We start from the raw sequence: 26,543 nt of genomic DNA, 5'->3' as shown, positions 1-26,543 counted from the left end.
TGATCCCCTGCTTAGTGGAGTGGATTGAACAATCGCAACGCTCTCAGCCAGTCACATGTAAAGCACTGGATGAGGCACATCAAACCCATAAGAAACAGGCTGATAAAAAGAGGGCTAAACTGAAAGAATTCCAAGTGGGAGATAAAGTGTATCTGTCCACTAAGTACTTACAAACTACCCAAAAATCGAAGAAATTGGGACCAAAGTATGTGGGCCCTTTCCAACTGTGAGAATCATTAACCCAGTTACTGTACAATTGGATCTACCACAAAACCGTAAGATGGATCCACCCTGTATTTCATGTTAGCTTATTCAAAGTTGAGAAAGTGTTTCCCCTTTGGTTTGCCCAGCCTGCCCCTCCGGTACCCCTCCTTATAGAAGGACAGCAACACTTTGAAGTTAAAGAAATCCTTGATTCTAGAAAATGGGAAAAAAAACTGCAATATTTGGTAGCTTGGAAACATTTCTCTCCTTCACAATCTGAATGGTGGGCGCTCAAAACATTAGGGCTCCCAAACTCCTTCAGGTGTTTCATTGGAAATATCGTGATAAACCTTAATGTTCATTAATTGTCTTGAATCCTGTTGTGCTATTTGTGTTCATTTGTATTATACTTTTCCTTCTTTTATAGGCCTAATGCCTCTGCTGAAGAAGAGCCGAATGTCAGCCGTGGATTCTCCAGTATGGATTTCTGCAGTGTGCTTGTTATCCGCTGCCATAGAAATGGGGAGGAAGGGTTTCAGAATTTGGGATGGGGAAGTGAGCTCGTGTGTAGCAGTCCCATGAGAATTGGAAGGCAGGTTTGTACTCATGAATTATGGCGCTGCTGTGTGGAGTTGTTTATACTCTGTCAAGGTTAACCATCCAGAGACTCCAGATGCACGAAATACCTGAAGAGGAGCTTTCCCACAACATCATACTGGATGTTGATTGGACTCTCACTGCTGGACTCTGTGGGGGAGGGATTTGGGGTGTCTTTCAATGTGTAACCTTTGCGTAGATCTTGCCTTGCTTTTCCTGCTATCATTTCAAACTTAGTAAAAGTACTTCTTCTCTAATTCAATGGAATTGGGGGATTTCTTTCTTGGGTTTTGAATGGAGGCAGGCCTGAAATTAGCATTTCTTCGTTGAAATCTTTAGGATTAATATATACTGTATATTTCGGTGTATAAGACGCAATTACCCCCCCCCCAAAATGGGTGGAAATGTCTGTGCGTCTTATACAGCGACTGTTGCCAGAGCCCCGCCCACCCACTGGCTCCCACACTTCGGCCTCTACCTCCCAGCAACTTGCCTCCTTGCAGCTAACAGCCTGGTCAGCCTCAGCACAACCTGATTTAGCACGAGCAGCTGATTGGTGGCAGGATCTGCCTGCTGGAAAGAAAGGTTTAAGTAGATATTGATAGTTAAACCAACTATGAATATGCTGTGTTTAACAGCCAAAAAGTTATAATATGCTGTGTTGAACAGCCAAACAAAATGATTATGCTGTGTAACAGCCAAACCAAACTGAATATGCCGTGTAACGGCCAAAAAACAAAAATTAATATGCTGTGTTTAACAGCCAAACAAAGGGCATGCTGTGTAACAGCCAAAAAATAAAAAAAAAGGATATGCTGTGTTCAACAGCCAAAATAAATGGTTATGCTATGTTTAATAACCAAGAAATAAAAATGATTGGTTTAACAACAAAGATAAAGATAATAATGTTGGGTTTTTTTTTAAGAAAATATAAAATGAGGTGGGATAATTAAAGTGAGGGGATGTATGTTGAGAGTGATAGTTAAGATAAAATGAATAAGATAGGTTTAATAATAGAAATAAAGAGTATAAATTTTGAATTTAATGGTTAGAAAAAAATGGGTATGTTGAAATTAAATTTTTTTGGAATGTTTAATATAATTGTATGATTTATATTGTTAAAATATATCCATCTAAGCAAATGAAAGAGAAAATGGATTGATTAGGATATAAGATTTAAGTAACAGGTTTTTGGGGATAATGGCATAGTTATATAGATAGATTTGAGGGAAATACTTGTTTTAAAATATTTAGTTCTGTTAATTGAAAAATAAGATTTGTTAATGTTTTGCTTTAATATGTGACCGGAGCAAAAGTTTTGTTTTGAAAAGGTGTGTTTTATGTTTTTGTTTTAAAAATAAAGACTGGGGACACAGTGGGCCTTATGGACTACAAATACTAATTGATAGAAGACAGGACAGTATAAAAGACATTTCCAAGGATAAATATTCTTCCTTTTTTCTTTTCTACTCTTTGATTTTCTCCATAAAAAATGGCCTGTGTGGATTGACATTGGATTGATCTTGTGGACTACTGGAATACTGGAGTACTAAAGATTGGGGATACAGTGGGCCATGTGGATGGTAAACTTAATTGATGGAGATATTGAGATATTGAAGATTGATTGAATTGGAGGAAATTGGATCTGTGATATGGTTTTTCTTTTGATTTGACACATGGGATATTGAAGTGTTGGGTGCTGTTTTGTGGTTAGCCTTGGCTGATAGCCTTTGGCTGTTAGTAGGGTAGGTGGGCCTACCTGCTGCTAGTTTACAAATAGAGGAAAGAAGAGAAAGAAGAAATAAATATTAGCAGTGGAGATAACAAGCACCTCAAATTTAACTAAAATAGGGAAGAAGCCATCTTCTACACCATCATCAGCATCCTCATGTCCATCTAATCAGGTCAATAGAGAGTATGCTACAGCTGGAGAAATCAAATACATTCCAAAAGGAAATGCAGGCAATGTTTCAGTCACTGAGGAGGCCATGATAAAAAAATCATAGCGAGATAAAGAAAGATATAGGAAGTGAGAAATGATATGGGACAGATGAAAGAAAAAAAATCAAAATATGGATGAAAAATGAGCAAAGGATTTAGAAATTAGAGAAGAAATCAGAAGAAACAGAGAAAAAAGTTGTTGACACAAATTATAGATTATCACAAGCAAACAAAGAATTAGAAAACACTGTGATAATGTTGGAAACAGAAAAAGCAGCCCACTATCAGATTTCAGAATATAGTAGAGGAGAAAGGGGAAGACCTACCAGACATAATGAAAGAGCTATTGGCGAAGACTAGGGATTGATAAGCAGGAAATAGAGGCAGAGAAATTTTTAGAATACACACAAACTACACAAGGAGACACAACCTTCCAAGAGAAGAACATGTGAGACTTATGAAAAAATCGACAAGAGACAAAATACTTAGCAAGGCAAGAGACAAATCATTACAACACAAGCGGAAACAATTGGTAGTCTTGAAACAGGTCCCTAGGAGAGCAAGAGACCTATGGAAACAATACCAAATTTTGACTACAATGTTGATTAAATACAACGTAAACTTTAGATGGCTGATACCTGAAGGAATATCCAAAAGCTTCTAAATTATTCAATATTACCCAGTCCGGCTTTCTAATTGCAAAGTGTTTTCACTCTTTTTTCTAAAAAGTTCTCTAGCTTAATTTCCTGTTTTAAAAATGGCTTTTAGGCTTTCCTCACCGCTTTTCTCAGGAGGTGGAGAAAAAAACAGTTCCACCTCCTCCTTTTGGATCCCACTTTCACCCAGATGTTTTCCAGGGGGCTCTTCCTTCCATTAAAGTTAAAAATTCAAAGTTGGAAATCTCTCACCCAGATCGATCACACTGTCATTCAATCTTCCATGCTTCCTTTCTGGTGGCTGTCACAGCTTTGGTCCGGCACGTAATGGCCGTCTATTCCTTTCCTTCGGGTTTGAGAGCCTTCTCCAGATCGATCAGGGAGATTGCTGGCTCCCTGAGGTCAGCCGAGTGTGGTCTCTTTATTCATCGCTCCTCCGAGGCGATTTTTGGTCCATCTGGACCTCCTGGCAGTTTGGATTTTGGCACGATCTACAGAACCCTGTGAGACGCATCGTATCACCATGACATCATCCACACCCTCCTATATAGGTCTTATGCTCCTGGTTGCTCTTATTTCTCTCTGTTCCTTTGTTCTTGCTCCTTCTCGCTCTGCTCGTTCTTTTTTCACAGCTTCACTTTTGTCTTGTTGTGTACACTTTTATTCTGTAGTTGACACTTCCTGTCCTTTATATTATGTTTCTCCACTCGCTTCCTAACCCTCTTCCCTATTGAAGTGATGATCATAAAATTCCATTACTTTGTCCACTGTGTCCAGTCTATATCTTTTCTCATGCCAGGTAACTGCAAAACTTGGATATACAGAACTTTCTTTTTTATCCTATTTCTATAAAATTTGAACCGGAGTATATGTATAAAAGGAGAAAGAAAAAGAGAAAGAGAGAAGCAGAGCTACAGTAGCTCTGTAGCTACTGCCACCTACAGGCAGAAGTGGAAGTGGAAGCTGGGAGCTGCAAGGGAGAAAGAGGAAAAAATATATAAAATACATAAACTTGAGAGACTGTGAGACTGAAGATAAGAACTGACTGCTAAAGAAAAAAAATTGTGCTATAAATTGTTTAGACTGAATAATTGAGATAGAGAACGAAACACTGAGATCTGTTATTTTTAAACAGTGTAGCTCTTGGAACTCAAATGGAAATAGAAACAGCAAAATACTTCCTTTTCCCTTATTTTTCTTCTGCTCTGTGAACTCTCTATTTGTGGATATAAAATAACTGGTGGTTGAATTTTAGGGCTTGGTGGGCCTAAGTGGATTACTATTTATCAATTTATTATCCATCTTTTTTGGATAAGAAAGGATTAGGGTCTGAAGAACCTGAAGAAAATAACAAGAAGGATGGGATTAAAAGGTTGAGAACCTTTGGATTATAATCTTTTTTTTTGTTTTTGTTTTTTTGCTTTTCGTGGATTACAAATACTAAAATATTTTAAAATGAGGAAAACACCATCTGCACCATTTTCAGCATTATCATCAGCAACATCTAGCCCATTAGGACAGAGGACTTTGGATGCTATGTTACAGTAAGAGAAAATGAATGCGATGCAGGCAGAATTAAAAGAGATGATTCAAGCCCTGAATGACAACTTCAAGGAAAGAATAGGGAAAGTAGTGGACAAATTAGAGAATGTTCAATAAATGATGGCAAATAGTGAACAACACATGCAGAAAGTAGAAGAGAAAGTTGAACAAACGGAAAAAAGAGTGGAAGAAGTTGATTATAGACTTAAGCTGGCAGATAAAAATAAAGAAAGAACAATAATATCATTAGAGATGGATAGGGCTGATTATTACTTGCGGTTCCAGAATATTGAGGAAGAAAAGGGAGAAAATTTAGTGGAGATATTGGCAGAGCTGCTGGCGGATGCCTTAGAGGTAACCAAAGAAAAAATTCTTGCAGAGATTGATAAAATATTTAGAGTTAATACCAGATATGTGACAAGAAACAGACTTCCTAGAGAGGTACATGTGAGATTCACTAAAAAAGCAATGAAAGCAGAGATTCTACAAAGAGCGAGAGATGATCCTTTAAAATACAAAGGGAAAGAAATAATAGTCTTAAAACAGATTCCGAGAAGAGTTAGAGAAATAAGGAAGGAATATCAATTCCTGACAAAACAACTAACTAAAAATGGAGTGAATTTCAGATGGCTGATACTGGGGGGAATATTGGTGACTTCGATGGAGCAAAGACATAGATTGGATTCCATAGAAAAAGCAAAACAATTTTATGTGCATTATTTTGGACCATAAGAGGAAATGAGAAAAAGAGAAAAAGAAGAGAACAAGCAAAGAGAGGAAAGATGAAAGAGATTTGGAGGAAATAGCAAAAAGAGAAGAAGCAAAGGCAAAAGGACCGAGAGAGATAAGAGCGATAAAACCCATCTATAAATAAATTATGGAAGAAGAAATAAAATTAATGTTAATTAACATAAATGGAGATGGGAAGCGGTGGCTCAGTGGCTAAGACGCTGAGCTTGTTGATCGAAAGGTCGGCAGTTCAGCAGTTTGAATCCCTAGTGCCGTGTAATGGGGTGAGCTCCCATTACTTGTCCCAGCTTCTGCCAACCTAGCAGTTTGAAAGCACCTAAAAAATGCAAGTAGAAAAATAGGGACCACCTTTGGTGGGAAGGTAACAGCGTTCCGTACACCTTTGGTGTTTAGTCATGCCAGCCACATGACCACGGAGACGTCTTTGGACAGCACTGGCTCTTCAGCTTTGAAACAGAAATGAGCACCACCCCCTAGAGTCGGGAAAGACTAGCACATATGTGTGAGAGGAACCTTTACCTTTACCTTTACATAAATGGACTGAATTTGGCAATAAAAAGGAAAAGGATTTTTAGTAAATTAGAAAAATTAAAGTTAGACATAATCTGCTTACAAGAAGTTCACATTAAAAAACAACACAATAAAATATTGGAATATCCCCAAATTAGGAAGTTATATGCTTCTCTATCACAACAAAAGAAGAGGGGAATATCCCTTTATGTAAAAGAGACAATAAACGTTAAACAAATCTTTATTGCTGAGGAAGGGAGGATTTTGATGGTGGAGATACCAATGGACTATAAACAGATACTCTTAGTAGTAATATACACACCAAATATTAAGTTGATTTTTATAGTAAACTTCATAAGAAAATAATAGAAGTGGAGTATGAAAACATATGTATAGTAGGAAACTTTAATGCAATTGTGGGTGCAGAATTAGATTACAAAACCAGAAAGGTAAATAAAAAAGCCAAGAAAACACTTCCTCAGGCTTTCTTCAAAATGGGAGAAGAACTAGGCCTCCAAGATGCATGGTGAGAGATACATCCCAAGGAAAACCAATACTCATTTTACTCAAATAGACATATGTCTTGGTCAAGAATAGATATGATATGGATGTCAGCAGAATTAAAATCTAATATACAAGAAATAAAAATAGAAGCAAGTAATTGGGCGGATCACAATCCGATAAAGTTATATGGAAGGGTCAAAAAAGGAAATTAAGATGGATGTGGAATCAATCAATACTAAAAGAAAAGGAATTTATTCAATTTATGGAAAGAGAACTGGACTTTTTCTTTAAAAAGAACTGAAAAGAAGAAACGGCATTACAAAATAGATTCAGACTATTATGCAATATGGGAGAAGTGGTATGACTGGATTAAGCATTACTTGGTCTGTTGTGTGGATGTTTGGGTGGTTTAGGGGTGGGGAATTTGTGGTGGGTGGGGGGTGTTTGGGGAATGTTGTGTGTTGGACCTGGTCTTTGGGTGTTAAATGAATTTCATTGTATGGGTGTACTGTGTATACACATACAATGACAATAAAGTTATTATTATTATTATTATTATTATTATTATTATTATTATTATTATTATTATTATCTATATCATATATGGGAAAGAACAACAAAAAGAAGAGACAAAATAAAAAGATACTAGAAAAAAAATATAAGAGACTAGAGATAGAATTATAAAAAGATCCACAAAAAAAGAATATAAAAAACCAAATGGATTAATGAAACATAAACTGAATCTAATAGCTAAAGAAGAACTAGCACAAAAAATTAAAAGCGCTAAACAAAATTTATTTGAAAACGCAAAAAAACAGGAAGATGGCTGGCATATAAATTGAAAAAGAAGAAAGAAAAGAAATTGATACACCAACTAGTGGATGATGAAGGAACTCTTCACCATTAAAATGATGATAAATTGAAAGTGATTCAAAATTACTATGAAAAACTATATGATCAAGAGTCAATTTCAGAAGATAAAATAAAACAATATTTAGAAAAAGTGGAACTATCTAAAGTACCTGAAACACTAAAAGCAATGCTAGATGAACATATATCAATGATGGAATTAACAGAAGCAATCAAGAGGCAAAAGAATGGCAAAACACCAGGTACGGATGGATTACCAGCAGAACTGGTAAGGGAGATGATCTCCAATTAGGATGGCATTCCTTTCTATGGTATGGAAGGAGTGCGGTACACAGATATTTTCAAAGACACTATGTGAGGAATGCTTTACTAGGAAGCAGGAAAAATTAAATCACAAAACTATATGAAAATACCAGTTTGGCTTTCTACAATGGAAGCATTGATGCATCCAAATGTTGTCAACCTGGAAAAAATTGTATCCTATAAAAACATTTTAAATGAAAATGGGTGGCTACACCTGCAAATACAATCAAGATACAAGAAAGATGCGAAAACCTGAGGTTTTTATAAAGAACCAACAATACTTGATAAGATGTTATTAGGGACAGATGAAAAATTGATAAGGAAAATATATAACTACTTATTAAATTTTAAAATGGAAGATGAACAAATAAAAGAAACAATGATAGTATGGGCAAAAAACTTTGGATATACCATAGAATTAGACAAATGGCAAAAACTTTCTGATAGAAATTATAAACTGACAATGGCTACTACATATAAAGAAAATCTCTATAAAATGTTTTATAGGTAGCATTTGCCACCGGCAAGAATAGCAAAAATGTTTAACAATATGTCCACCAAATGTTGGAAATGCAATCAGACTCCAGGTACTTATTATCAGATGTAGTGGACACGTATGAAGGCATGAAAATATTGGACAAAAATACACACATGGCTGGAGAAGATGACTAAGCAACATATAGACTTAAAACCAGAAATATTGTTGTTAGGTATAACACCAGAAAGTTATGACAAAGGGATTATATATTTAATGTTACATGTATTGACAGCAGCAAGAATTGTATTTGCACAATATTGGAAAAATGAGAACATCCCACCAGATGAAAACATAATCTGTAAAATATTGGATTGTGCAGAGATGGATAGATTGACATTGAAAATAAAAGATAAAGGAGACACAGAATACTATTTAACATGGAATAGGTTTTATCAATGGTTAGAGATAAGAGGTAGAAATTAGATGAAGAAAGAGCATTGTTATGATTAAGTAAAATATGAATGCTGTCTATACTTATAAGTATGCTAATATAATTAATAGGCACATAAATAAGCAAATATAATTATAAATAAGGTTAGAATTATTCTGTTGTATTATTATTATTATCAGTATATGTGTTATTTTTTCTTTCTTGTCTTTCATAAAATGATATACCTGGACAATACATTGTATTCAAAATATTTATATATAAATAAATAAAATTTGACCGAAAAAAAAAGGGAACGCTTCTTTTTATATTGTGTTGAGTACAGGTAGTCCTTGACTAAACAGAAGGTCATTTAATGACAATTCAAAGTTACAACGGCACTGAAAAAAGTGACTTATGACAATTTTTCACAGTCATGACCTTTGCAGCATTCTTATCATCATGTGATCAAAATTCAGATGCTTGGCAACTGGTTCATATTTATTGCTGTATCTCAAGATCATGTGATCACCTTTTGGGACTTTCTGTCAAGCAAAGTCAATGGGGAAGCCAAATTCACTTAACAACCAGGTTACTAATTTATCAACTGCAGTGATTCACTTAACAATGGTGGCAAAAAAGGTCGTTAAATGGGGCAAAACTCACTTAACAAATCTCACTTAACGACAAAAATTTTGGGCTCAGTTGTGGTTGTAAATCGAGGACTACCTGTATCTCCTGATTCCTGGTAATGCAGAAATCAGTGATACTGCTTCAGCTTCTAGAAGATCAAGTGTCAGATCCATGAATCTGCCACTTCTCAAGACGGAAGAGGGGGACTCATGCATTTATTATTACATTCATACTTTATGGCTTTCTCCCCAATATATCCTGAAACCTGCAATTTACTGATTTATAACTTCTAGCCTGGCGCCTAAGCGGCCTGGCATTTTCTCACCTTTTGGGGAATGTAAGGGGAAGGCGGGCCATTTGGATTCCACTGCTTGAGAGCCGGCAGAAGGATGACCCTGAGAAAGTCCCCTTATCACTTTCTCAGAGCAGCCGATACAATAACAACTTTGCACCTGTGGATTGGCTGAATCCACATCAGACTGTTGGGAGGCGTTTCTAATTCCTTTATTCTAACTGTATGGCCTGAGGGCCCTCAGAGCCTGCTTTCTTTTCATCCTGCTATCACCTCTATTCAATAAAAGGTTCCTTTTGAAATGCCAAGTTTCAAGAGTCTTTACTTTCTTGAATAAGGGGGAGAGGCCTTAATCAAGTTAAGATTAAGTCCATGTTAAACCAGTCCCAGTAAATTTGGAACGGTATTCTGACTATGAACAGGACTAAATATAGTTAATACATACTTAAAAATACTTGGAATGAGTCCACTGAGCAAAATGAAACTTACTCATTTACTTATACCTACTTGAGAGTTAATGTAATATTTAAATTTACTAATTTGTTTTATAATTGTTTTGTGAAATAATTCTGAAATACAATGCAGTTTTAAATGGCATAGGCAAAAACCAAAAGCTAAAACCCATAACCAAATAAAAAACATCATTAAAATGCCTTATGTAAGAAGTGTATCCATTCTGCTTGAGTAATTAAATAAATTTCTCTACAAAATATTCCAAAGGAAAGATTAAATTAGTGCATTAAAAGTGCCACTTTGATCATTTCAAAAGGACACTTATACACTTCTATGTCATTTATTTAACTGTTTTTCTGAATTGTAAAGAATATCTTCACTGTTGTTAAGATATAGAACACAGATTTTAAGGAATAATACATTAAAATACGAAATATTTCTTATCATTTATAATAATACTTTATAACACTGGAGTTTTTACTACATTAATAAGTACTTTTATTCATCTTGCTTTAATCATTTTGGAATCTTTTCTGAAGTATCAGCAACCTTTATAAAATTAAAATATCTATTAACATATCCTTATTTCTTCTATAGCTAATGCATTCTGAAAGTTTAAAACTAAGTTCAATATTTAAAAACATCCTTTAAAATTTAGAATGTTTTGAATCCTTCTCTCCCTATCCACATAATTAAGAATTATCAAAATAACTACAAGTAAAATATATACGGGATTTTTTCTACATACGCACATATATTTTTTTGTAAGATGAAAAAATCATAATGGGAAATTCAATCAAGTACTTGCTGTTTGCAAGTATAAAACCAGTTTCGATTAAACTAACATTATTGTTAAACACTTATCTCATATAGGAAAAATGATATGTCATATATGTCCCCTGGTTAAATTATTCTTATGGTTTTTTATTTCTCTGGGTTTCATAAAATAAATAGCAAACTGTTCTGCCCCAGCTCCGGATTCCCAAGGATTGTGACATACACCAACGGTCCTTATCAAAGTTATAACATACCAAGAATAAACAAAGTCCAGCAAAGGTTGGCAACCAGCCCAGAAAATAAGATACGATAAAACACTCACTATCCAAACTGCTCTTTAATAATTACATGTTGTTTCCAGCAAGAAATTACTAACTGCGTGCGACTTAAATAGGCTAAGGGAGTGGCCAATTATCCTCAAACCTTACTCTTGAGGAGACCTCCTCCTCCTGAGTAGCCACTCCTGCCTTTTGGCAGCCCTGCGTGCTCGAGCATTGAGGAGAGGCTCCTCCGCTCTCCCCACTTGAAGGAGCCTCTGGAGGTACTGAAGGCCCTGGCTGAGTCTCTGCCTCTGACCACATCCTCTTCAGCCTCCTCGCTATCCGACGCGAGCGCCAGCTGCGCAGGCTGCTGGCCCAACCCCACACCAGCCTCCTCGTCGTCGGGATCAGCCACAATCCGCACAGGCCGCTGGCGGTCCACAACAGCAAACTTTAGATACTTTATAGGTAGTCCTCGACTTAAGACTGCAACTGGAACCAGATTTCTGGTCATAAATCATTACAATCCTAAATCAAGAATTACCTTATGGAAAGCGTAAGTAAACTAGAACTAAAATATTTGAAAAAAATGTATAAATAAAGTTCATCAACACATTTAACAAATTCAAATTAAACTTTACCATATCTTTCCAATTATATTTTATTACTTGCTAATATTCTTTTTACCTCAGGGATAGGCTGATGTAATTAAACATTAAAAAGTCAAAGAGTCATATATGCACTTTTATAATTCAGTTGCTAATGGATAATTTGACCAGTGGTTTCATGTAGATGTTAAATAGAATTGGGGATAGAATCAAGCTCCGACGCACTTTATAAGAAGAGGCTTGAGGTTGCTAGCAACACTGACTGGAGCTGGTCTTATTTTTAAGTCCTCCAAAGATCATCCACAAATGCAACCAATGCTGTCTTGGTATGTGTCAAACTTATCGGATAGATCAGACAGGGAATCAACTGCACAAGAAGGCTAAAACTAGCCTTTATTGAAAGGGGCTGTATCTACCCATCTCATATTCATATGAATCAGGGAAATGTTTGATCCCCTTCTGTAGATTTTCTGTTTGTTGTACACTCAAGCTATGTTTTTCCGTTGTCACCTACCTCCATCCTCCTTATTCTCTAGATTATTATAACTCAGCCTGAAAACTGACTAGTTTTCCAGACTCTTTTTAGTCAGTTTTCAGGCTGGGTTATTATAAAAACTAGTTTTAGCCTTCTTGTGATTTACTATTTAAATCATACTTATGTAAGTGTAATAATATTCTTATACATATCTGTCTGTCTGTCTGTCTGTCTGTCTGTCTGTCTGTCTGTCTGTCTGTCTATCTATCTATCTATCTATCTATCTATCTATCTATCTATCTATCTATCTATCTATAAAAGGACCTATGTATGTATGTTTGTATGTATGTATGTATTGGCTTGAGCAATTTCAACCAAATTTGGTACACAGATGATTTACTCTCTGGAAACAAATACTGTGGGGGTAAGACACCCCTGGTGTGTGTGTGTGTGTGTGTGTGTGTGTGTGGGTGTGTGTGTTCCAGCATAACTCTGGAACGGCTCAAGCAATTTCAGCCAAACTTGGTACACAGATGACTTACTCTCTGAAAAAAAATACTGTGCGGATAACATACCCCTAACACCCCTTTGGTGTGTGTGTGTGTGTGTGTGTTCCAGCATAACTCTGGAATGCCTGGGCTGCTGAAATGAAAAGGAATGAATTATATCTATAGTGTCAAATCACAGTACTTTTGACAGTAATAGTGTGCATTTTGTATTCAAGTTCTGTTAAGATACAGCCTGTTGTGCCTTAAAATGGCTTCTAATGAGCCTGATAGTACAGTTATTAACATCTGCTGCTTGCAATTACTGCAAGTTCAAATCTCACCAGGCTCAAGGTTGACTCAGCCTTCCATCCTTTCAAAGGTAGGTAAAATGAGGACCCAGATTGTGGGGGCAATAAGCTGACTTTGTATAAATATACAAAAGTATGAAGGCTATTGCTTAATGCATTGTAAGCCACCCTGAGTCTCCGGAGAAGGGTGGCATATAAATTAAAGAAAAAAAATAAATAAAATAATGTACATCACAATGGAGTTGCCATGGTAATGGCTTCACAATACTCCACAAGGGGGCTCCCTCTGCTAAAGGGAATTGGTTCTTAAACAAACAAACAAACAAACAAACAAACATAACCCCGCTAGGCCCTCAGCTTCAAGCAGAGAGGGCAAGTTGTAGAGAGAGGTGTCTGCTAATGCATATAATCACCTGTAGAATTTTTCCCAGGCTGTTGGCCAGGACAATTAGGTCTCTAATTCTCACCACAGTGAGTGATGGTGGAACACACACAGACACACACACAGGCACAGACACACACACACAGACACACACTAGGGGTGTCTTAGCCCCACAGTATTTTTTTCCAGAGAGTAAGTCAACTGTGTACCAAGTTTGATTGAAATTGCTCAAGCCATTCCAGAGTTATGCTGGAACACACACACACATACACACACACACATACACACAGACACACACACAGATACCAAGGGTATCTTACCCCCACAGTATTTTTTTCTAGAGAATAAGTCATCTATGTAGCAAGTTTGGTTAAAATTGCTAGAGGCATTCTAGAGTTATGCTGGAGCACACCCACACCCACACCCACAGACACCCCACACACACCCTCCAAGGGGTGTTAGGGGTGTCTTACCCCCACAGTATTTTTTTCCAGAGAGTAAGTCATCTGTGTACCAAGTTTGGTTGAAATTGCTTGAGCTGTTCCAAAGTTATGCTGGAACACACAGACACAGACACACAGACACCCCCCCCTCCAGAGGTGTCCTACCCCCACAGAATTTGTTTCCAGAGAGTAAGTCATCTGCGTACCAAATTTGGTTGAAATTGCTTGAGCCATTCCAGAGTTATGCTGGCTCACATATATACATACATACATACATAGGTCCTTTTTTTTGTATATATAGATTTTCCCTGAATTGCTTCATAAGTTTTTATTACCTTCAGAACATTTACTTTAATTTGCTTTGATGCGTTGGTCTCACAGTTACTGAGAGCAAATATGAAAAGATTTCTTTCCACGGCTGTCTCTGCCCATGTGACTTCTGCATCACAGAGGATACATGGCATATCCTATTACATTAGAGTTTCTAAGAAGATTATGTGGTATGTTAATTAAGGTCCTTATAAAACAAACTGAGACAGAGATAATGATCCTCCTCCTTTTCCTGGCAGATTACAACAGCACTCTTACTGTGCTATAATAGCATATACCAATAGCTGCTATGACAAACAGCAAATGTTGTCCAACACAAATGCAATCTATCCATAACCCTAAGATTTCTTCTTCTTCTTTCTTTCCTCCTGTTATTATGGTTTTCATGTATTATGGGGAAATTGATATATTTTTATGTATAAAAGCTGATCTATGACTGTGATGAAGTTTATGTTACTAGTCTCAGACTGTCAGATCCCTATCGTGATACTGCCATTCAAGTGGGGAGAGGACCCCAGATTCTTTTACTCACTTATTGATCTAATCCTGTTTCCTATGTATCCTGTAATTCCCTAGTTTATAACTTTTACCCTGTCATCTATTCTGCCCTGTTGTTTGATTTACCTTGGGGGATTTACAAGGGGGGAGGGCCATCTGTTTTATCTCAGTTTGGAAGCCTCACAGAAGAAGCGCATGGGAACAACCCCTTATCTCTTTCTCAGGACGAACGTTTCCACAACATCTTCACACCTGTGGATTGGCTCATTCAACATCAAACTGAGAGGAGGGGTTTCTAACCACTTTATCCTAACGGAATTGCCTGGGGAGAACTCAGACCTGCTTTGCATTGTCTTGCATTCACTTCCTTTCAATAAAAGTTTTCTTTTGAAATGCTAAAGTTTTGAACGTCCATGCTTTCTTGAACAGGTGGGAGAATCAGGACCTTACACAGACTATCAATCAAGCTATTTCTCCTCTGACCATTTAAAAAAGAGAAGGAATTTCAATTTTAGTAATCTAAGGAAGTCTGTCTTCCCCATTAGACCATTTAGACATTGCTTTGGCAAAAACAGGGTCTGCTTCAATAAATATAGCATGTTTAATTGTATGGGAAATGATCTTAAGTAATGGAAAAAAGTTCAAAATACTGGAACTCTTGCGGAAATTTGTAAGAAAATAAAAAAAATTTTTTTTTTCAGTCAAAGTTAATTTTCCAATTTAATCTACAATTCTGGGGTTTCCTATTGATAGGTCATCCAAATACTAAAAACTGACACTGCTTTAAAGAATCAGTCAAGGTCAGCCAGATGCTTGGCGTTCCCAACTAATCAATATACAATGTATATTATCAAATAACTATTGATTTAAAGGTGAAAAATATACACTGAATTATAAATAAAAGGTAAACATTTTAATTGCGCCGCAGAAAAATGCAATACCAAAATAATAAAACTACTTAATGTTTTTTAACTAAACTTGCTATTTTGAAGAGATGAAGTGTTCTGCAAATTAAATTGTATATTATTACGGTAATACTATAAGAAGCTTCCCTCAGTGAATTTATGGAGAAGGCATGTATTTATTTATTTATTTTGTTTTTGATATATTAGATTTGAAGACAGACAACAAATTTCATCTAGACTGATGACTTTCATATATGTTGTGTGACATACATGACATGTTAACTTTTATTATTTTCAAACAAAATACATGCTTATTCCAAGGCAAACAGTAAAGTCTACTTTTTTACTACAAAGTATAAATTTAGTTCAGGACATTTAGATAACTTTCATATTTTGTTCTTTATAAATAAAAGTCATGCATCTATTAATTTCTGCTCAAAGTCATGCTGAAAGCACATTTGCCAAATATATGAATGAAGTAAAATGCTGAAACCAAATTTGTTTAAGTATTGGATTTTCAGTGCAATAATTCGGTTCTTCATTTTATGATTATAATATATATGATCAAGATTTCTCAGTCATCTTTTATGGAAGGATAATGTTCTGCCCCAACTATGGACCCCAAAGAACGCAGTGCACACAAACTCTATACAAAGCTTATTTAACTCAAATAATGCAGTCTTTATCAACCAAAGGCTGTTAATAAACTGTCTTAACAGCCTACCAGAATTTTAAGATAAGAGAGTTACTAGAGTTGGCAGAAAGCCCAGAAGCAATTTTGCAGACATGAAGGAGAGTGAACTAAAGTTGTTCTCTACAGCTTGTTGCAAGGGGCGTTCCTTCTTAAATAGGCTAAGCTTTACTCTCTCGAGACCTCCTCCTGAGGAGCCACTCCTATCTTTTGGCAACTCTGCGCACCCGTACATTAAGAAGAGGCTCCTCCTCTTCATCCTCTTCACTTAAAGGAGCTTCTGGAGGTTCTGAAGGCCCTGGCTGAATCCCTGCCTCTGGCACCACATCTTCTACAGCCTCCTCACTGTCCGATTCGAGCGCCAGCTGCACAGGCTGCTGACGCAGCACCACACCAGCCTCCTCGTTGTCGGAATCAGCTACAATCTGCACAGGCCACTGACGGGCCACAACAGATAAGGCCAGGATGAATAGAATATATTTCTGCATAAATACATGATGCAAAGCTGCACAGGCCGCTGACGGGCCACAACAGATAAGGCCAGGATGAATAGAATATATTTCTGCATAAATACATGATGCAAAGCTCTACTACGCATGCAAATGCAAATGCAAAGCTCTACTATGTACTTCTATTCATTTGGATAAATTTGTATATTAATAGTCAGCAATATGTTTATTATTTATTTATTGATTAGCCTATAGGCCATATCAACGTACAAGGTTCAAACACGTATTATCAATAAAATCCTATAAAAACAATTTAAAATAAGAGTAGGGTAAAATACAATAGTTATAGGATAAAATACAATAATTAACATATATTAATAGTAATACTCAAGTGTATTCCTATGATCTATGCCATGTCATGCAATCTGAAATATTTGCTAGAATTAATTGAATTATTAAATGTCTGATAATTTAACATATTGATTTATATATACTGTATCTGAATTGAAAAGTCGTTTAGTAAAACAGCATCTAAGCATCTATAGCATCATATCTGAAGATGGTGGGTGAAAGTTATTACTATACTCTAAGTTAAATGATTTGAATAGAACAGTGATGGTTAACCTTTTTTGTGCCAAGTGCCCAAAGTATGCAAATGCACACATGCGTGCCCAAACCCCAAAATGCAATGAGAGCGTATTCCCCGTGCATGCGCCCCCTCCCACACGCATTCCCCATGCATGTGCCCCAACGCCCTCGCACACGCGCCCCAGCCCCCTGTGCCCCGTTTTGGCTACCAGGTTGGTGCAGGTGGCTTTCCAGGCCCAAAATGGGGCGCAGGGGGCCTCACACAGCCCCCCCGTGCCCCATTTTGGCTTCTAAGTTGGTGTAGGAGGCTTTCCAGGCCCAAAACAGGGTGCAGGGGCACAGCGCAAGGCCCCCCCCATGCTTCGTTTTGGCCTGGAAAACCCCCTGCACCAAACTGCACCCCCACATGCATATGCCCACCCACCCCATGCATGCATGCGCACGTTCTCCACATGCGCCCCACCCCCTGCACATGCATGGCAAAGACCCAAAGACCAGCTGGCCAGTGGAAGGTGTACGTGCATGAGCGGTGGAGCTGGGCTGGGGCGACAGCTGGCGTGGCCGCAGAGAGGGCTCTGCATGCCACCTGTGGCACATGTGCCATAGGTTCACTATCAAGGGAATAGAAAGTCTGAAAAATATTATCTTCAAATCCAAATAGTATGATTAATAAGAAAAATAGTAATACCTATATTCACCAAGAGTTCCATCATCTTCTTTCATAGGTTGTATTTCTGGATCACCATGTGCATCTTCTTTTTCTTTCACTAAAATATGCAAAATTGGACTTTTAAGATGTCATTCATAGAATTTAAACACCCATTAGATCAACGCTCTGCAATCTATGAGACAATGTAACCTTGGCTTCATTTATTACACATGACTAAATTACAAATTGGCAAAGAAAACTGAAAGACTGAAGATTTAATTTAATTTAATTTAATTAATTAAATTTATATGCCGCCCCTCTCCGAAGACTCAGGGCGGCTCACAATACATTATAAAAAATCATTATAAAAAAACATTGAAAAATTAAAAACATTAAAAAACTCATTCACGCCATTCATGGCCGGATCTCGCCAGATCACAAGAGCGAGATCAATGGCCCCAGGCCTGCCGGAAAAGCCAGGTCTTCACTGCTTTTCGGAAGGCCAATAGGGTGGGGATGGTCTGGACCTCAGGAGGTAACTAGTTCCAGAGAGCTGGGGCAGCCACAGAAAAGGCCCTCCCACGCGGGCCCGCCAGCCGGCATTGTTTAGCTGACGGGACCCGGAGGAGATCAACTCTGTGGGATCTTACCGGTCGCTGGGAGCTATGCGGCAGAAGGCGGTCTCGAAGATAACCTGGCCCTGAGCCATGTAGGGCTTTAAAGGTAATAACCAACACCTTGAATTGTGACCGGAGACCAATAGGGAGCCAGTGCAGCTCGTGGAGAATATACATATATGTCTGCCTGTCTCAGTTCTAAAAGGTTTTCATACCAGGAAACATATTCCACAAAAAGACCAAAACTAGTCTTAGTAAAAAATAAATCTTGTCACTCCAGTACTGCTTGCCCTTTCCTTTTCCATATAACCAGGGAGATACAAGGAAAGACAGACTAAGTCTCTCTGTAATACTTTCCCTTCACCTTTGGCTCAAAGCACACTTCTGTACCTGCTGTTGTCTTAACACTTTCTGAACTGCTTCTTCAAGGTTATCTCCATAGCTCCATGCATACAGCAAATAGCAATTGTATTGCTAGCACATTAAATTAGGCATTCGTAACTTTCACAATTTTTACAGTCCTACTGGAAATTGGGGCAATAGTTGGCTATAGTTGGATTGTTCAGAATGAGTACTTCAGATTTTCTTTTTTTTATCCCGCTGTGTGTTGATCCTTTTCTTGGTAGTGTTCTAAAATGTTATAGCCAGTCAGATGAACAATAGAATAGTTGTAACTTTGAAACCATATTGGAAAAAATTGGATATTAATCTAAGCCAAAACAAATTAACTATATACAGGTAATTATCTAGTTATGACAGCAATTGGAACCTAGAACTCTGTTGCTAAGTAACAAGGTTGTAAAGCATTATGTCACATTATGGCTTAGAAATGAAATTACAGCAGTCCGGGTTATCATTGTTAAATGAGGATTATGTGGGTGACTTCACATAATCTTCACATAGCTTCACATAAGTGACTTCATGTGATTATGACTTCTGACTTCCTACTGGTTTGCCATTGCTTTGTTCAGAATCACAATCACTTGACTGTGATGGCCAGAACTCCAAGAAACTGTCTTAAGTCCCCCTTTTTAACTGCCATTATAACTTTAATCAGTTGTTGAATGAATAGTTGTAGCCTGAGGACTACCGGTAGCAAATACTTAAAGATTTACTTCTTTTATTTTGAATCTTAGTAGCAGTGGTAGAAATATTACATTTAAATAAAAAAAAAACATTTTCTTTTTTAAAGATTAAATCAGTAGATCCAAAACTTACCTGGATATTTTCCACCTTTATTTCTCCTTATGAAACAAACAATGAGCAAAATCAAGATGAGAAGAGCAACTGCACACATAAGACCAATGAACCATCCTTGAGTGGCAATGTCAATCTGCCGACTTGCCTTTGCTAAGAATGAAAAAGAGGCATTAATTCATACCAGTTTTGCATTCTTATGAATTAATTTACATCACAATTAGAAATAATATATTTTGGTCTTTTAAAAACATTTGACAGTATTGTTGATATTTGCATTTTAAAATACTAAATGTGTAAAAACAAGTATTCTCTCCCCTTATACTTGCCCTACTCTTCTAATAAAAACATTTGTGGCAGTGGTTTGGGAATTGTCCTTTGACCCACAGTTGAATGTACAAATAATTACCCTGGAAACATTTCTCACAGATTTTTAAAGGAGATCTCTCTGTGCACTACATATCTCCTCAGAAGTCTATGGTTTAGGGGCACTTTAGTTCATTTAGAAGAACCAGTTACACTTGAATTTATGTTCATGTAAAAGAATGCAATAGAATTTCTAATATAGTTATAATATATATGATTTGTTCAAATTTATGCATTTGGAAAAGGATAGCATATCTTTATAGAATATAAAAAGAACAAAATGGTTTTTTGAGAAAAAAATGTCTTTTAAAAAGCTAACTTTAAATAGGATAATATAAACAAATAATGTTTAATAGGTTAAAGCAATTTAAGCTTTTCCAAACATGCAGTTATTTGATATTAAAAATACAGTGTCAAGTATTAAAGGAAAACATGTACATTTTACATTAAAATTCAGTATGGAATGCCATGCCAACTCTGCAAAACAGTACATGCTTAACACATATTAATATATAAGCTACGATAACAACTTACAGAGTTTCCAGTATTTTATTTCTGTATGTTCTGGTAAAAGCATATAGAGTTCTATAAGCCACTACTGTTTATTTAAATTGCATAATTATGTATAATTCCACTACATATATAGTCTGCTTCAAGTGTATTTTTCTCTCTAAAAAATACAAACATTGCTAATACAGGCAAGTCATACGAATTTATTCTACTGTACTTAATTAAAATCAAATCATAACTAAAGTAAATGTTAAACAGAAATCTTTTCAGAAGCTGTAGAATGGTTCTTGAGCAACTAAGCAACTTTTAGATCTTTTTCCTGTTTACTTCCAGTTAGAGAACTCTCCAGTTGGAGAGTTAAGGAAATAGCTGTTGGTTTAGATCCAGAATCAGAGTTGAATGTTGAATGAAAAAATTCTACCACCCAAGAGAAATAGAACTGATTCCTATTGATTCTTTCATATTAATCAACCTCTTCTGCAACAGTTTATCTTCCTTATAATATGGTTTGACTAGAGAAGGAATAGCCCATAAAATATTCCTGCCGCTTCCACTTTCCAATAATAAAACTTTGGAAAAAATTCAATTTTCAGAGAAATGATGTGTCTTTAAGGAAGTCAGGAAGATTCTTGAACTTTATTGTTGAGCTTTCTTTAGTCTTGAAATGCATCTATAAATTTCAAATGAAAACTTAAAAAATGTTTTCCAAACTCCAGTGGGTTTAGCAAGATGTAAGTCAGTCCCATTCAACAACAAAAAAACTTGGTATCCAAATTATTTAATTTAAAGGAGCTTGGATTTTATAGAATTTGATGCACAGAGAACTGACAGAATCTAAGGCTTTTGTATAGCTGAGATACTATTGTAGCCTTCCAAGACAGATTTTTGATGGATTCAAGGAAAAATAAATTTTTTAAAAATGTGCCAAGTCTATTCAAATGTTTAGAAGAATACGGCCATATTAATTCCAATGTTGGCTTATTGATATTTGTCACCCAGCCACTCTTTCAAATATTCTCTCTATTTTCCATCCTGTAAGATGGACATCTGTAACAGTGTTGACAGGGCACAAAGAGTTTGGAGAGTTGTACTGTCATGCAGAAAAAGGTACCCAACTGTATTAAATAGTATTTCAGGCATAAAAATGCTGTGAGATAAAGAGGGTTCAGACCTTTTTACCTACCTGTTTCAGCTGATAAAAGTTATCTATAAACTATAAGCTTTGAATCTAATCCATTATTTGAAATAATATTTAGATGTTGAATGCAAGGGCTTTTCTCATGTCAGTTCTTTTATTGCAAACAGAAGAAACATTAATTGCAGAACAGCATTCTGTACTTCTCTTTACATATCAAACAACCAACATACACTGCTATGAGCACATGAAGCTACTGATCTAAAATATCATTTAAGTTCGGGGTATTGGACCATTCCTGACAGGTTACTTTATTTTACAAATTTAAGTTTAGAGATATAATTCCATTTATAAAAACCAGTGTCGACTTCCGGTTTGCTGCTGGCCGCCGCCAGATGTTCCTTCGGGATCGTCAGCTTCCATTGCTTGTTAGAGCCGCCTTCACAGCGGAATGGCAGCTCGAAAAAACTCCGTTTCCATGAGGAAACGGAGATAGAGCCGGCAGGGGTGGGTAGAACTCTCTGCATAGTCCCAAAAGTTTTTCTTTTACTTTTGGGACGGAGCGGATGAGATGCCCCATATCCCCAGCCGCTGCTCCGGGCTTTGGGAGACCTCTGCTAATGCAGAGCCAGGCGTCAAAAGCAAGCCTGCGAATTTAACAGATTATTCAAAGAAAATGTGAGCTGGACCTGTAATACTGAATCGCAAGTATTTTACTTATTTTTCAAAAAAACTACTTAAGAGAGAAGAGGAAAGGAAGGGGGGGAAAAAAAAAGCTTTTTAAAATGGCGTCTGCCGCGGCTGGAGAAGAGGCTGAAAGGGAAAGTCCTTCCGTTTTCTATTATTACAATGTAGCGGAATAAATACCACTGGCTACATCTGCAGACAAAACTTCGCTCCTGTGTTTTTCTCTCTCTTTTTTCTCCCTGGACACTTGACATTGTTCTTGATTGGAAAGAAGTCTTTATTCTTGTTTTTTTTTTTCTTTTAACAAAGCTTGTCTGGGCGGAAACATGGCACTGAGACTTATAAAGTCAGACAAACAAGTAGTGGGGGGGGATTCCCCCACTAACAATTTAAAGGAACAAGTTTTAACTCTCCAGTCTCAGAAACCTGATTTCAATATAATAGAATTTCTCTTGGAGGAGATTGAAAGAAGGGATGAGATTGTGAATCAGCATCTTGAAAAATTTAAGCAGGAAATTAAAGAAATGGTGAAATCTAAGTTTGATTTTTTGGAGCGAAAAATTTTAAAAGTGGTTAATGGTTTTTCAGAATTTATGATACAGTTGGATACAAATATTAATTTACTAGAGTCTAAAATGGAAGAAACTCAAGATAAATTGGACAATAGAATCCAAAAAATTGAAAATGATTTGATAAACACTCAGGATAATAGCTCAGAAGAAAAACCTAAAATGGAGTCTGATCAAAAGTCTGGTAACGTAGAAAATCTGCAACAGAGGATTGAAAGAGAAGTTCTAATGGTACAATATAATTTTACAGAATATGCGATAAGACTGAGAGGTTTGCAGGAAAATAACAGAGATGATTTAAGGAAAATATCTTCTGAAATTCTAGCTGGGATTTTAAAGGTTCAACCTGAGGACGTGTTTTGTAGGATTGACAGAGTTTACAGAATAAATTCCTGGATTGCCAAGCAAAGGCAACTGCCTAGAGATGTGGTGATTTATTTTACAGATAAAGAAATTAGGAATAATATTGTGCAAAATTCCTTCAATTCTAATTTGCAATTGTATGGAAGAAAGATTTGGATTTACAAAGAACTCCCACCTAAGATATTAACGGAAAGGAAGAAATTTGGTTTTCTGGTGGCTGAGTTAAAAAAGAGAAATATCCCATTTAGGTGGGACGCCCCAGTTGGTATCATATTGAGATATCAAGGAGAAAGATACCAGCTAAATACTGTTGAAAGAGCGGAAGAATTTTATCAAAATAGGTTGAAAATGAACTTAACATCTTCAGGTATAATACAGGATAAGCAGAAGGAGCTGGAAATAAAGGGAAAATATCGAATTACAGAGACTGTACCAGATAAATTGCCTTTGGATTTTTCGGATACCCCAGCTGGATTATCTACAAATTTGAGAGAAGTGGCATCTGACTTTAACGTGATGACTTATCAAGTCAAGGACAAGCATGGAAACCAATTAGGGGATATACAAGGGATAAAAAAGAAACATGAGACACAAAAACAAAACCAACAAGACCAATCTACAAAGCAGAATGAAAACCGATTAGTTGATACACAATCTGTAGAAAGGAAACCAGGATCGAAATCAAACCCACAAAAAGAAAAGAAAAAAAAGAAATAGGTTGCATCAAAATAGAAATTTCTAAATCAAGCAACAGTGAAGCCAGTGACTTTAAAAAATGAATGAGTATGTGAAAATATAGAGGAGGCGACGTATTGGTCAATATTATCCTGAGGATAGTGACAGATCTCTGCATTGCCGTAATCTTGGGATGTGAAAAGAGCCTTAAACTGATGGATTTGAATTATCCACTTTGGAATTCCTTTTTTGTGCTGATAAATATATTATAATTATCTTGAATCATAAGGCAAGAGAATTATGCGGGGGCAAGCAGAAGATCAGGTTGTTACCCACTACGATGATGGGAATCAATAATCCTGATGAAAGCCACAATTATTACTATATGGAATATAATTATAATGTCACTCGGGTGGTTGTTTTTACTTTTATACATATAAGAGGATATTTACTACTGATGGGGGCGGATATGATGGAAGATTTTGAATAAACTGTTGCATCAGCAAGCTATGTTACCCTATTATGGATGATGGTCCTAACAATCCAGTGGAAAGACTTTCAAGAAGATATTATATGGACTATAAATTTAAAGTCATTGTCTTTTCTTTTTTATTTAGATATAATGGAATATATATACATATATTTTTAAGTAGCGTGGGCAGTGAATCAAAGATATTAAGAATTGTTGTGTATGGTAATTTTGCAGGACAGTGGGTGAATAAGCTAGGTTGCAGATTGATTAGTTTAAGAAAAGGGATTTTTAAGTGATATATTTAGGGGAGTGGAGGAAATGGATAGAGTGGAATAAATGTTAAATTAGATTTTATGGGGAAGGCTGCTTTGAAATGTTATAGTAATACATACAGAAGATTAAATGTTAAAGTAGGATTTATTGTATAGTTTTAAAGCGGAAGGTGGTTTTGATTTGTTGTAATAATATATAGATATAAGTTTGGGAGAAGAAAAAAAAAGGGCAGATTATTGCCAAATTGGGGGTTATAATACTATTATGCTAAATTAGAAGTTATTTTACAATGTTATAGTATAATGTCTTTTTTTCTTTCTTTCTTTCTTTCTTGAAATGTATGGATAAAGGGGGATGCTATAATATTAATAATATTCTTAGTAAGTAAAGGTCAGTATTTAGAGGAGGGAGTAAGTAATCTGTTATGAATTAGGTTTTTTGTTACGAAGAAGTCACAGGGGGGGATGGGTGGGGAGGGGGGGTTAGGGAGGGGGAGGGGGAGGGGAAAAAAAGGGGGGGGAATTTGTATTTGAAAACTTTTTCAATAAAAAAAAAAAAAAACCAGTGTCCATGCAGTATGATGCTGTGCAATAGTGAGTGAGTGAAAATATTTCAACACCATGTTTTTCAGCACAGGTGGGCAACTTGCCAGATGATGCATGCTCTTAATTCAGCTTTCTAGCAATTGTCCTAACCTGCAATTTAGGGACAGAGCAAGAGCCAGACAGAAAGAAGAAAGGGTCAGGTATCAAAAATAATAAAATTGAATAGGTGGATAATCTGCCACCCTTTTACCACTGGTTCCATCCATAGCTTGTGACTATTAACATAAAGTCCTGCAAATTACTCCATAGGTCATATGATAGAAAAAGATTGCTCCCTAATGCTTTATAAAAATATGTGAACAAATTGAACAAATGCCACTGAAATATTTCTCAAAGAACCTATGAGAGTCTCTAAATATTATGTTCCAACATACAGTATGTAAAAAACTGATTTACAAATTGACACAGTAAAGACTTTAAATAAAATATTCAATAGTATATACACTATTTATATTCAATGAATATTACATTTTGTAGAGGTTTTGAATACCCTACCATTAGAAAAAACTGCTAGTAATGTTTAATTTATTTAGACTTGACTATTTTTAAACATTGTTGTATTTCATCATTAATAAAAAGCATACTACATAGAAAAAATAATGTGAGGATTAGAAAGCATATTTGAAAAGGAGACATGAGAACTATATCTTTTTTCTAAATGAATGGCATGGATACCCATTGTATGAACAAAAATGAGTTGATGTAGTTCTGAGTTATAGCTTTTAAGGAGGTGAAAAAAAGACATTAAAATATGTGAAGAGAACATGACACTATTTTGAAATGCCAGCACTTAACACATCACAATTCTGAATGGAAGGCAGAATTGCATGGTGTGCCTCACCTGGACCTGTCTCAAATACAGCCTCTGAGCTCCTAAAACCAGAAAGACCCTCAGCACCAACCCGGACTTTATATGATGTTCCTGGTGTTAATCCTTTTAAGAGAAAGAAGCTCCGAGAACCATTAGCATTTTCTTTTTTCAATTCTTCTTTGCCTATAAAATTTTTAGGAACACAGCATTTGTATTCATTCATTCATGGTGAGATATTTTGTCACTTTCAGA

At 36.2% G+C, this 26,543-nt stretch overlaps 1 protein-coding gene across 50 annotated transcripts in view; it reads right to left on the bottom strand.

Moving 5' to 3' along the window:
• NRCAM (neuronal cell adhesion molecule) overlaps positions 1-26,543 on the bottom strand; it is a 363,078-nt gene that overhangs the window by 6,944 nt on the left and 329,591 nt on the right. For 40 of the 50 annotated variants that reach the window (XM_087873218.1, XM_087873226.1, XM_087873236.1 and 37 more), the window contains 3 exons: positions 26,322-26,474; positions 19,847-19,978; positions 18,051-18,129 (listed from right to left, as the gene is read on the bottom strand). In XM_087873218.1, the coding sequence (XP_087729344.1) occupies positions 18,051-18,129; positions 19,847-19,978; positions 26,322-26,474 (364 nt within the window). The remainder of the gene's footprint in view (positions 1-18,050; positions 18,130-19,846; positions 19,979-26,321; positions 26,475-26,543) is intronic. The other 10 variants (XM_087873250.1, XM_060687089.2, XM_087873253.1 and 7 more) reach the window with 1 other exon arrangement.

The sequence above is a fragment of the Pantherophis guttatus genome, chromosome 7, assembly GCF_059756535.1.
Source record: "Pantherophis guttatus breed Tessera chromosome 7, ASM5975653v1, whole genome shotgun sequence".
Classification (NCBI taxonomy): Eukaryota; Metazoa; Chordata; class Lepidosauria; order Squamata; family Colubridae; genus Pantherophis; species Pantherophis guttatus.
Note: the sequence above shows the minus strand (reverse complement) of the source record. Positions and strands in the feature narration are given on the sequence as shown.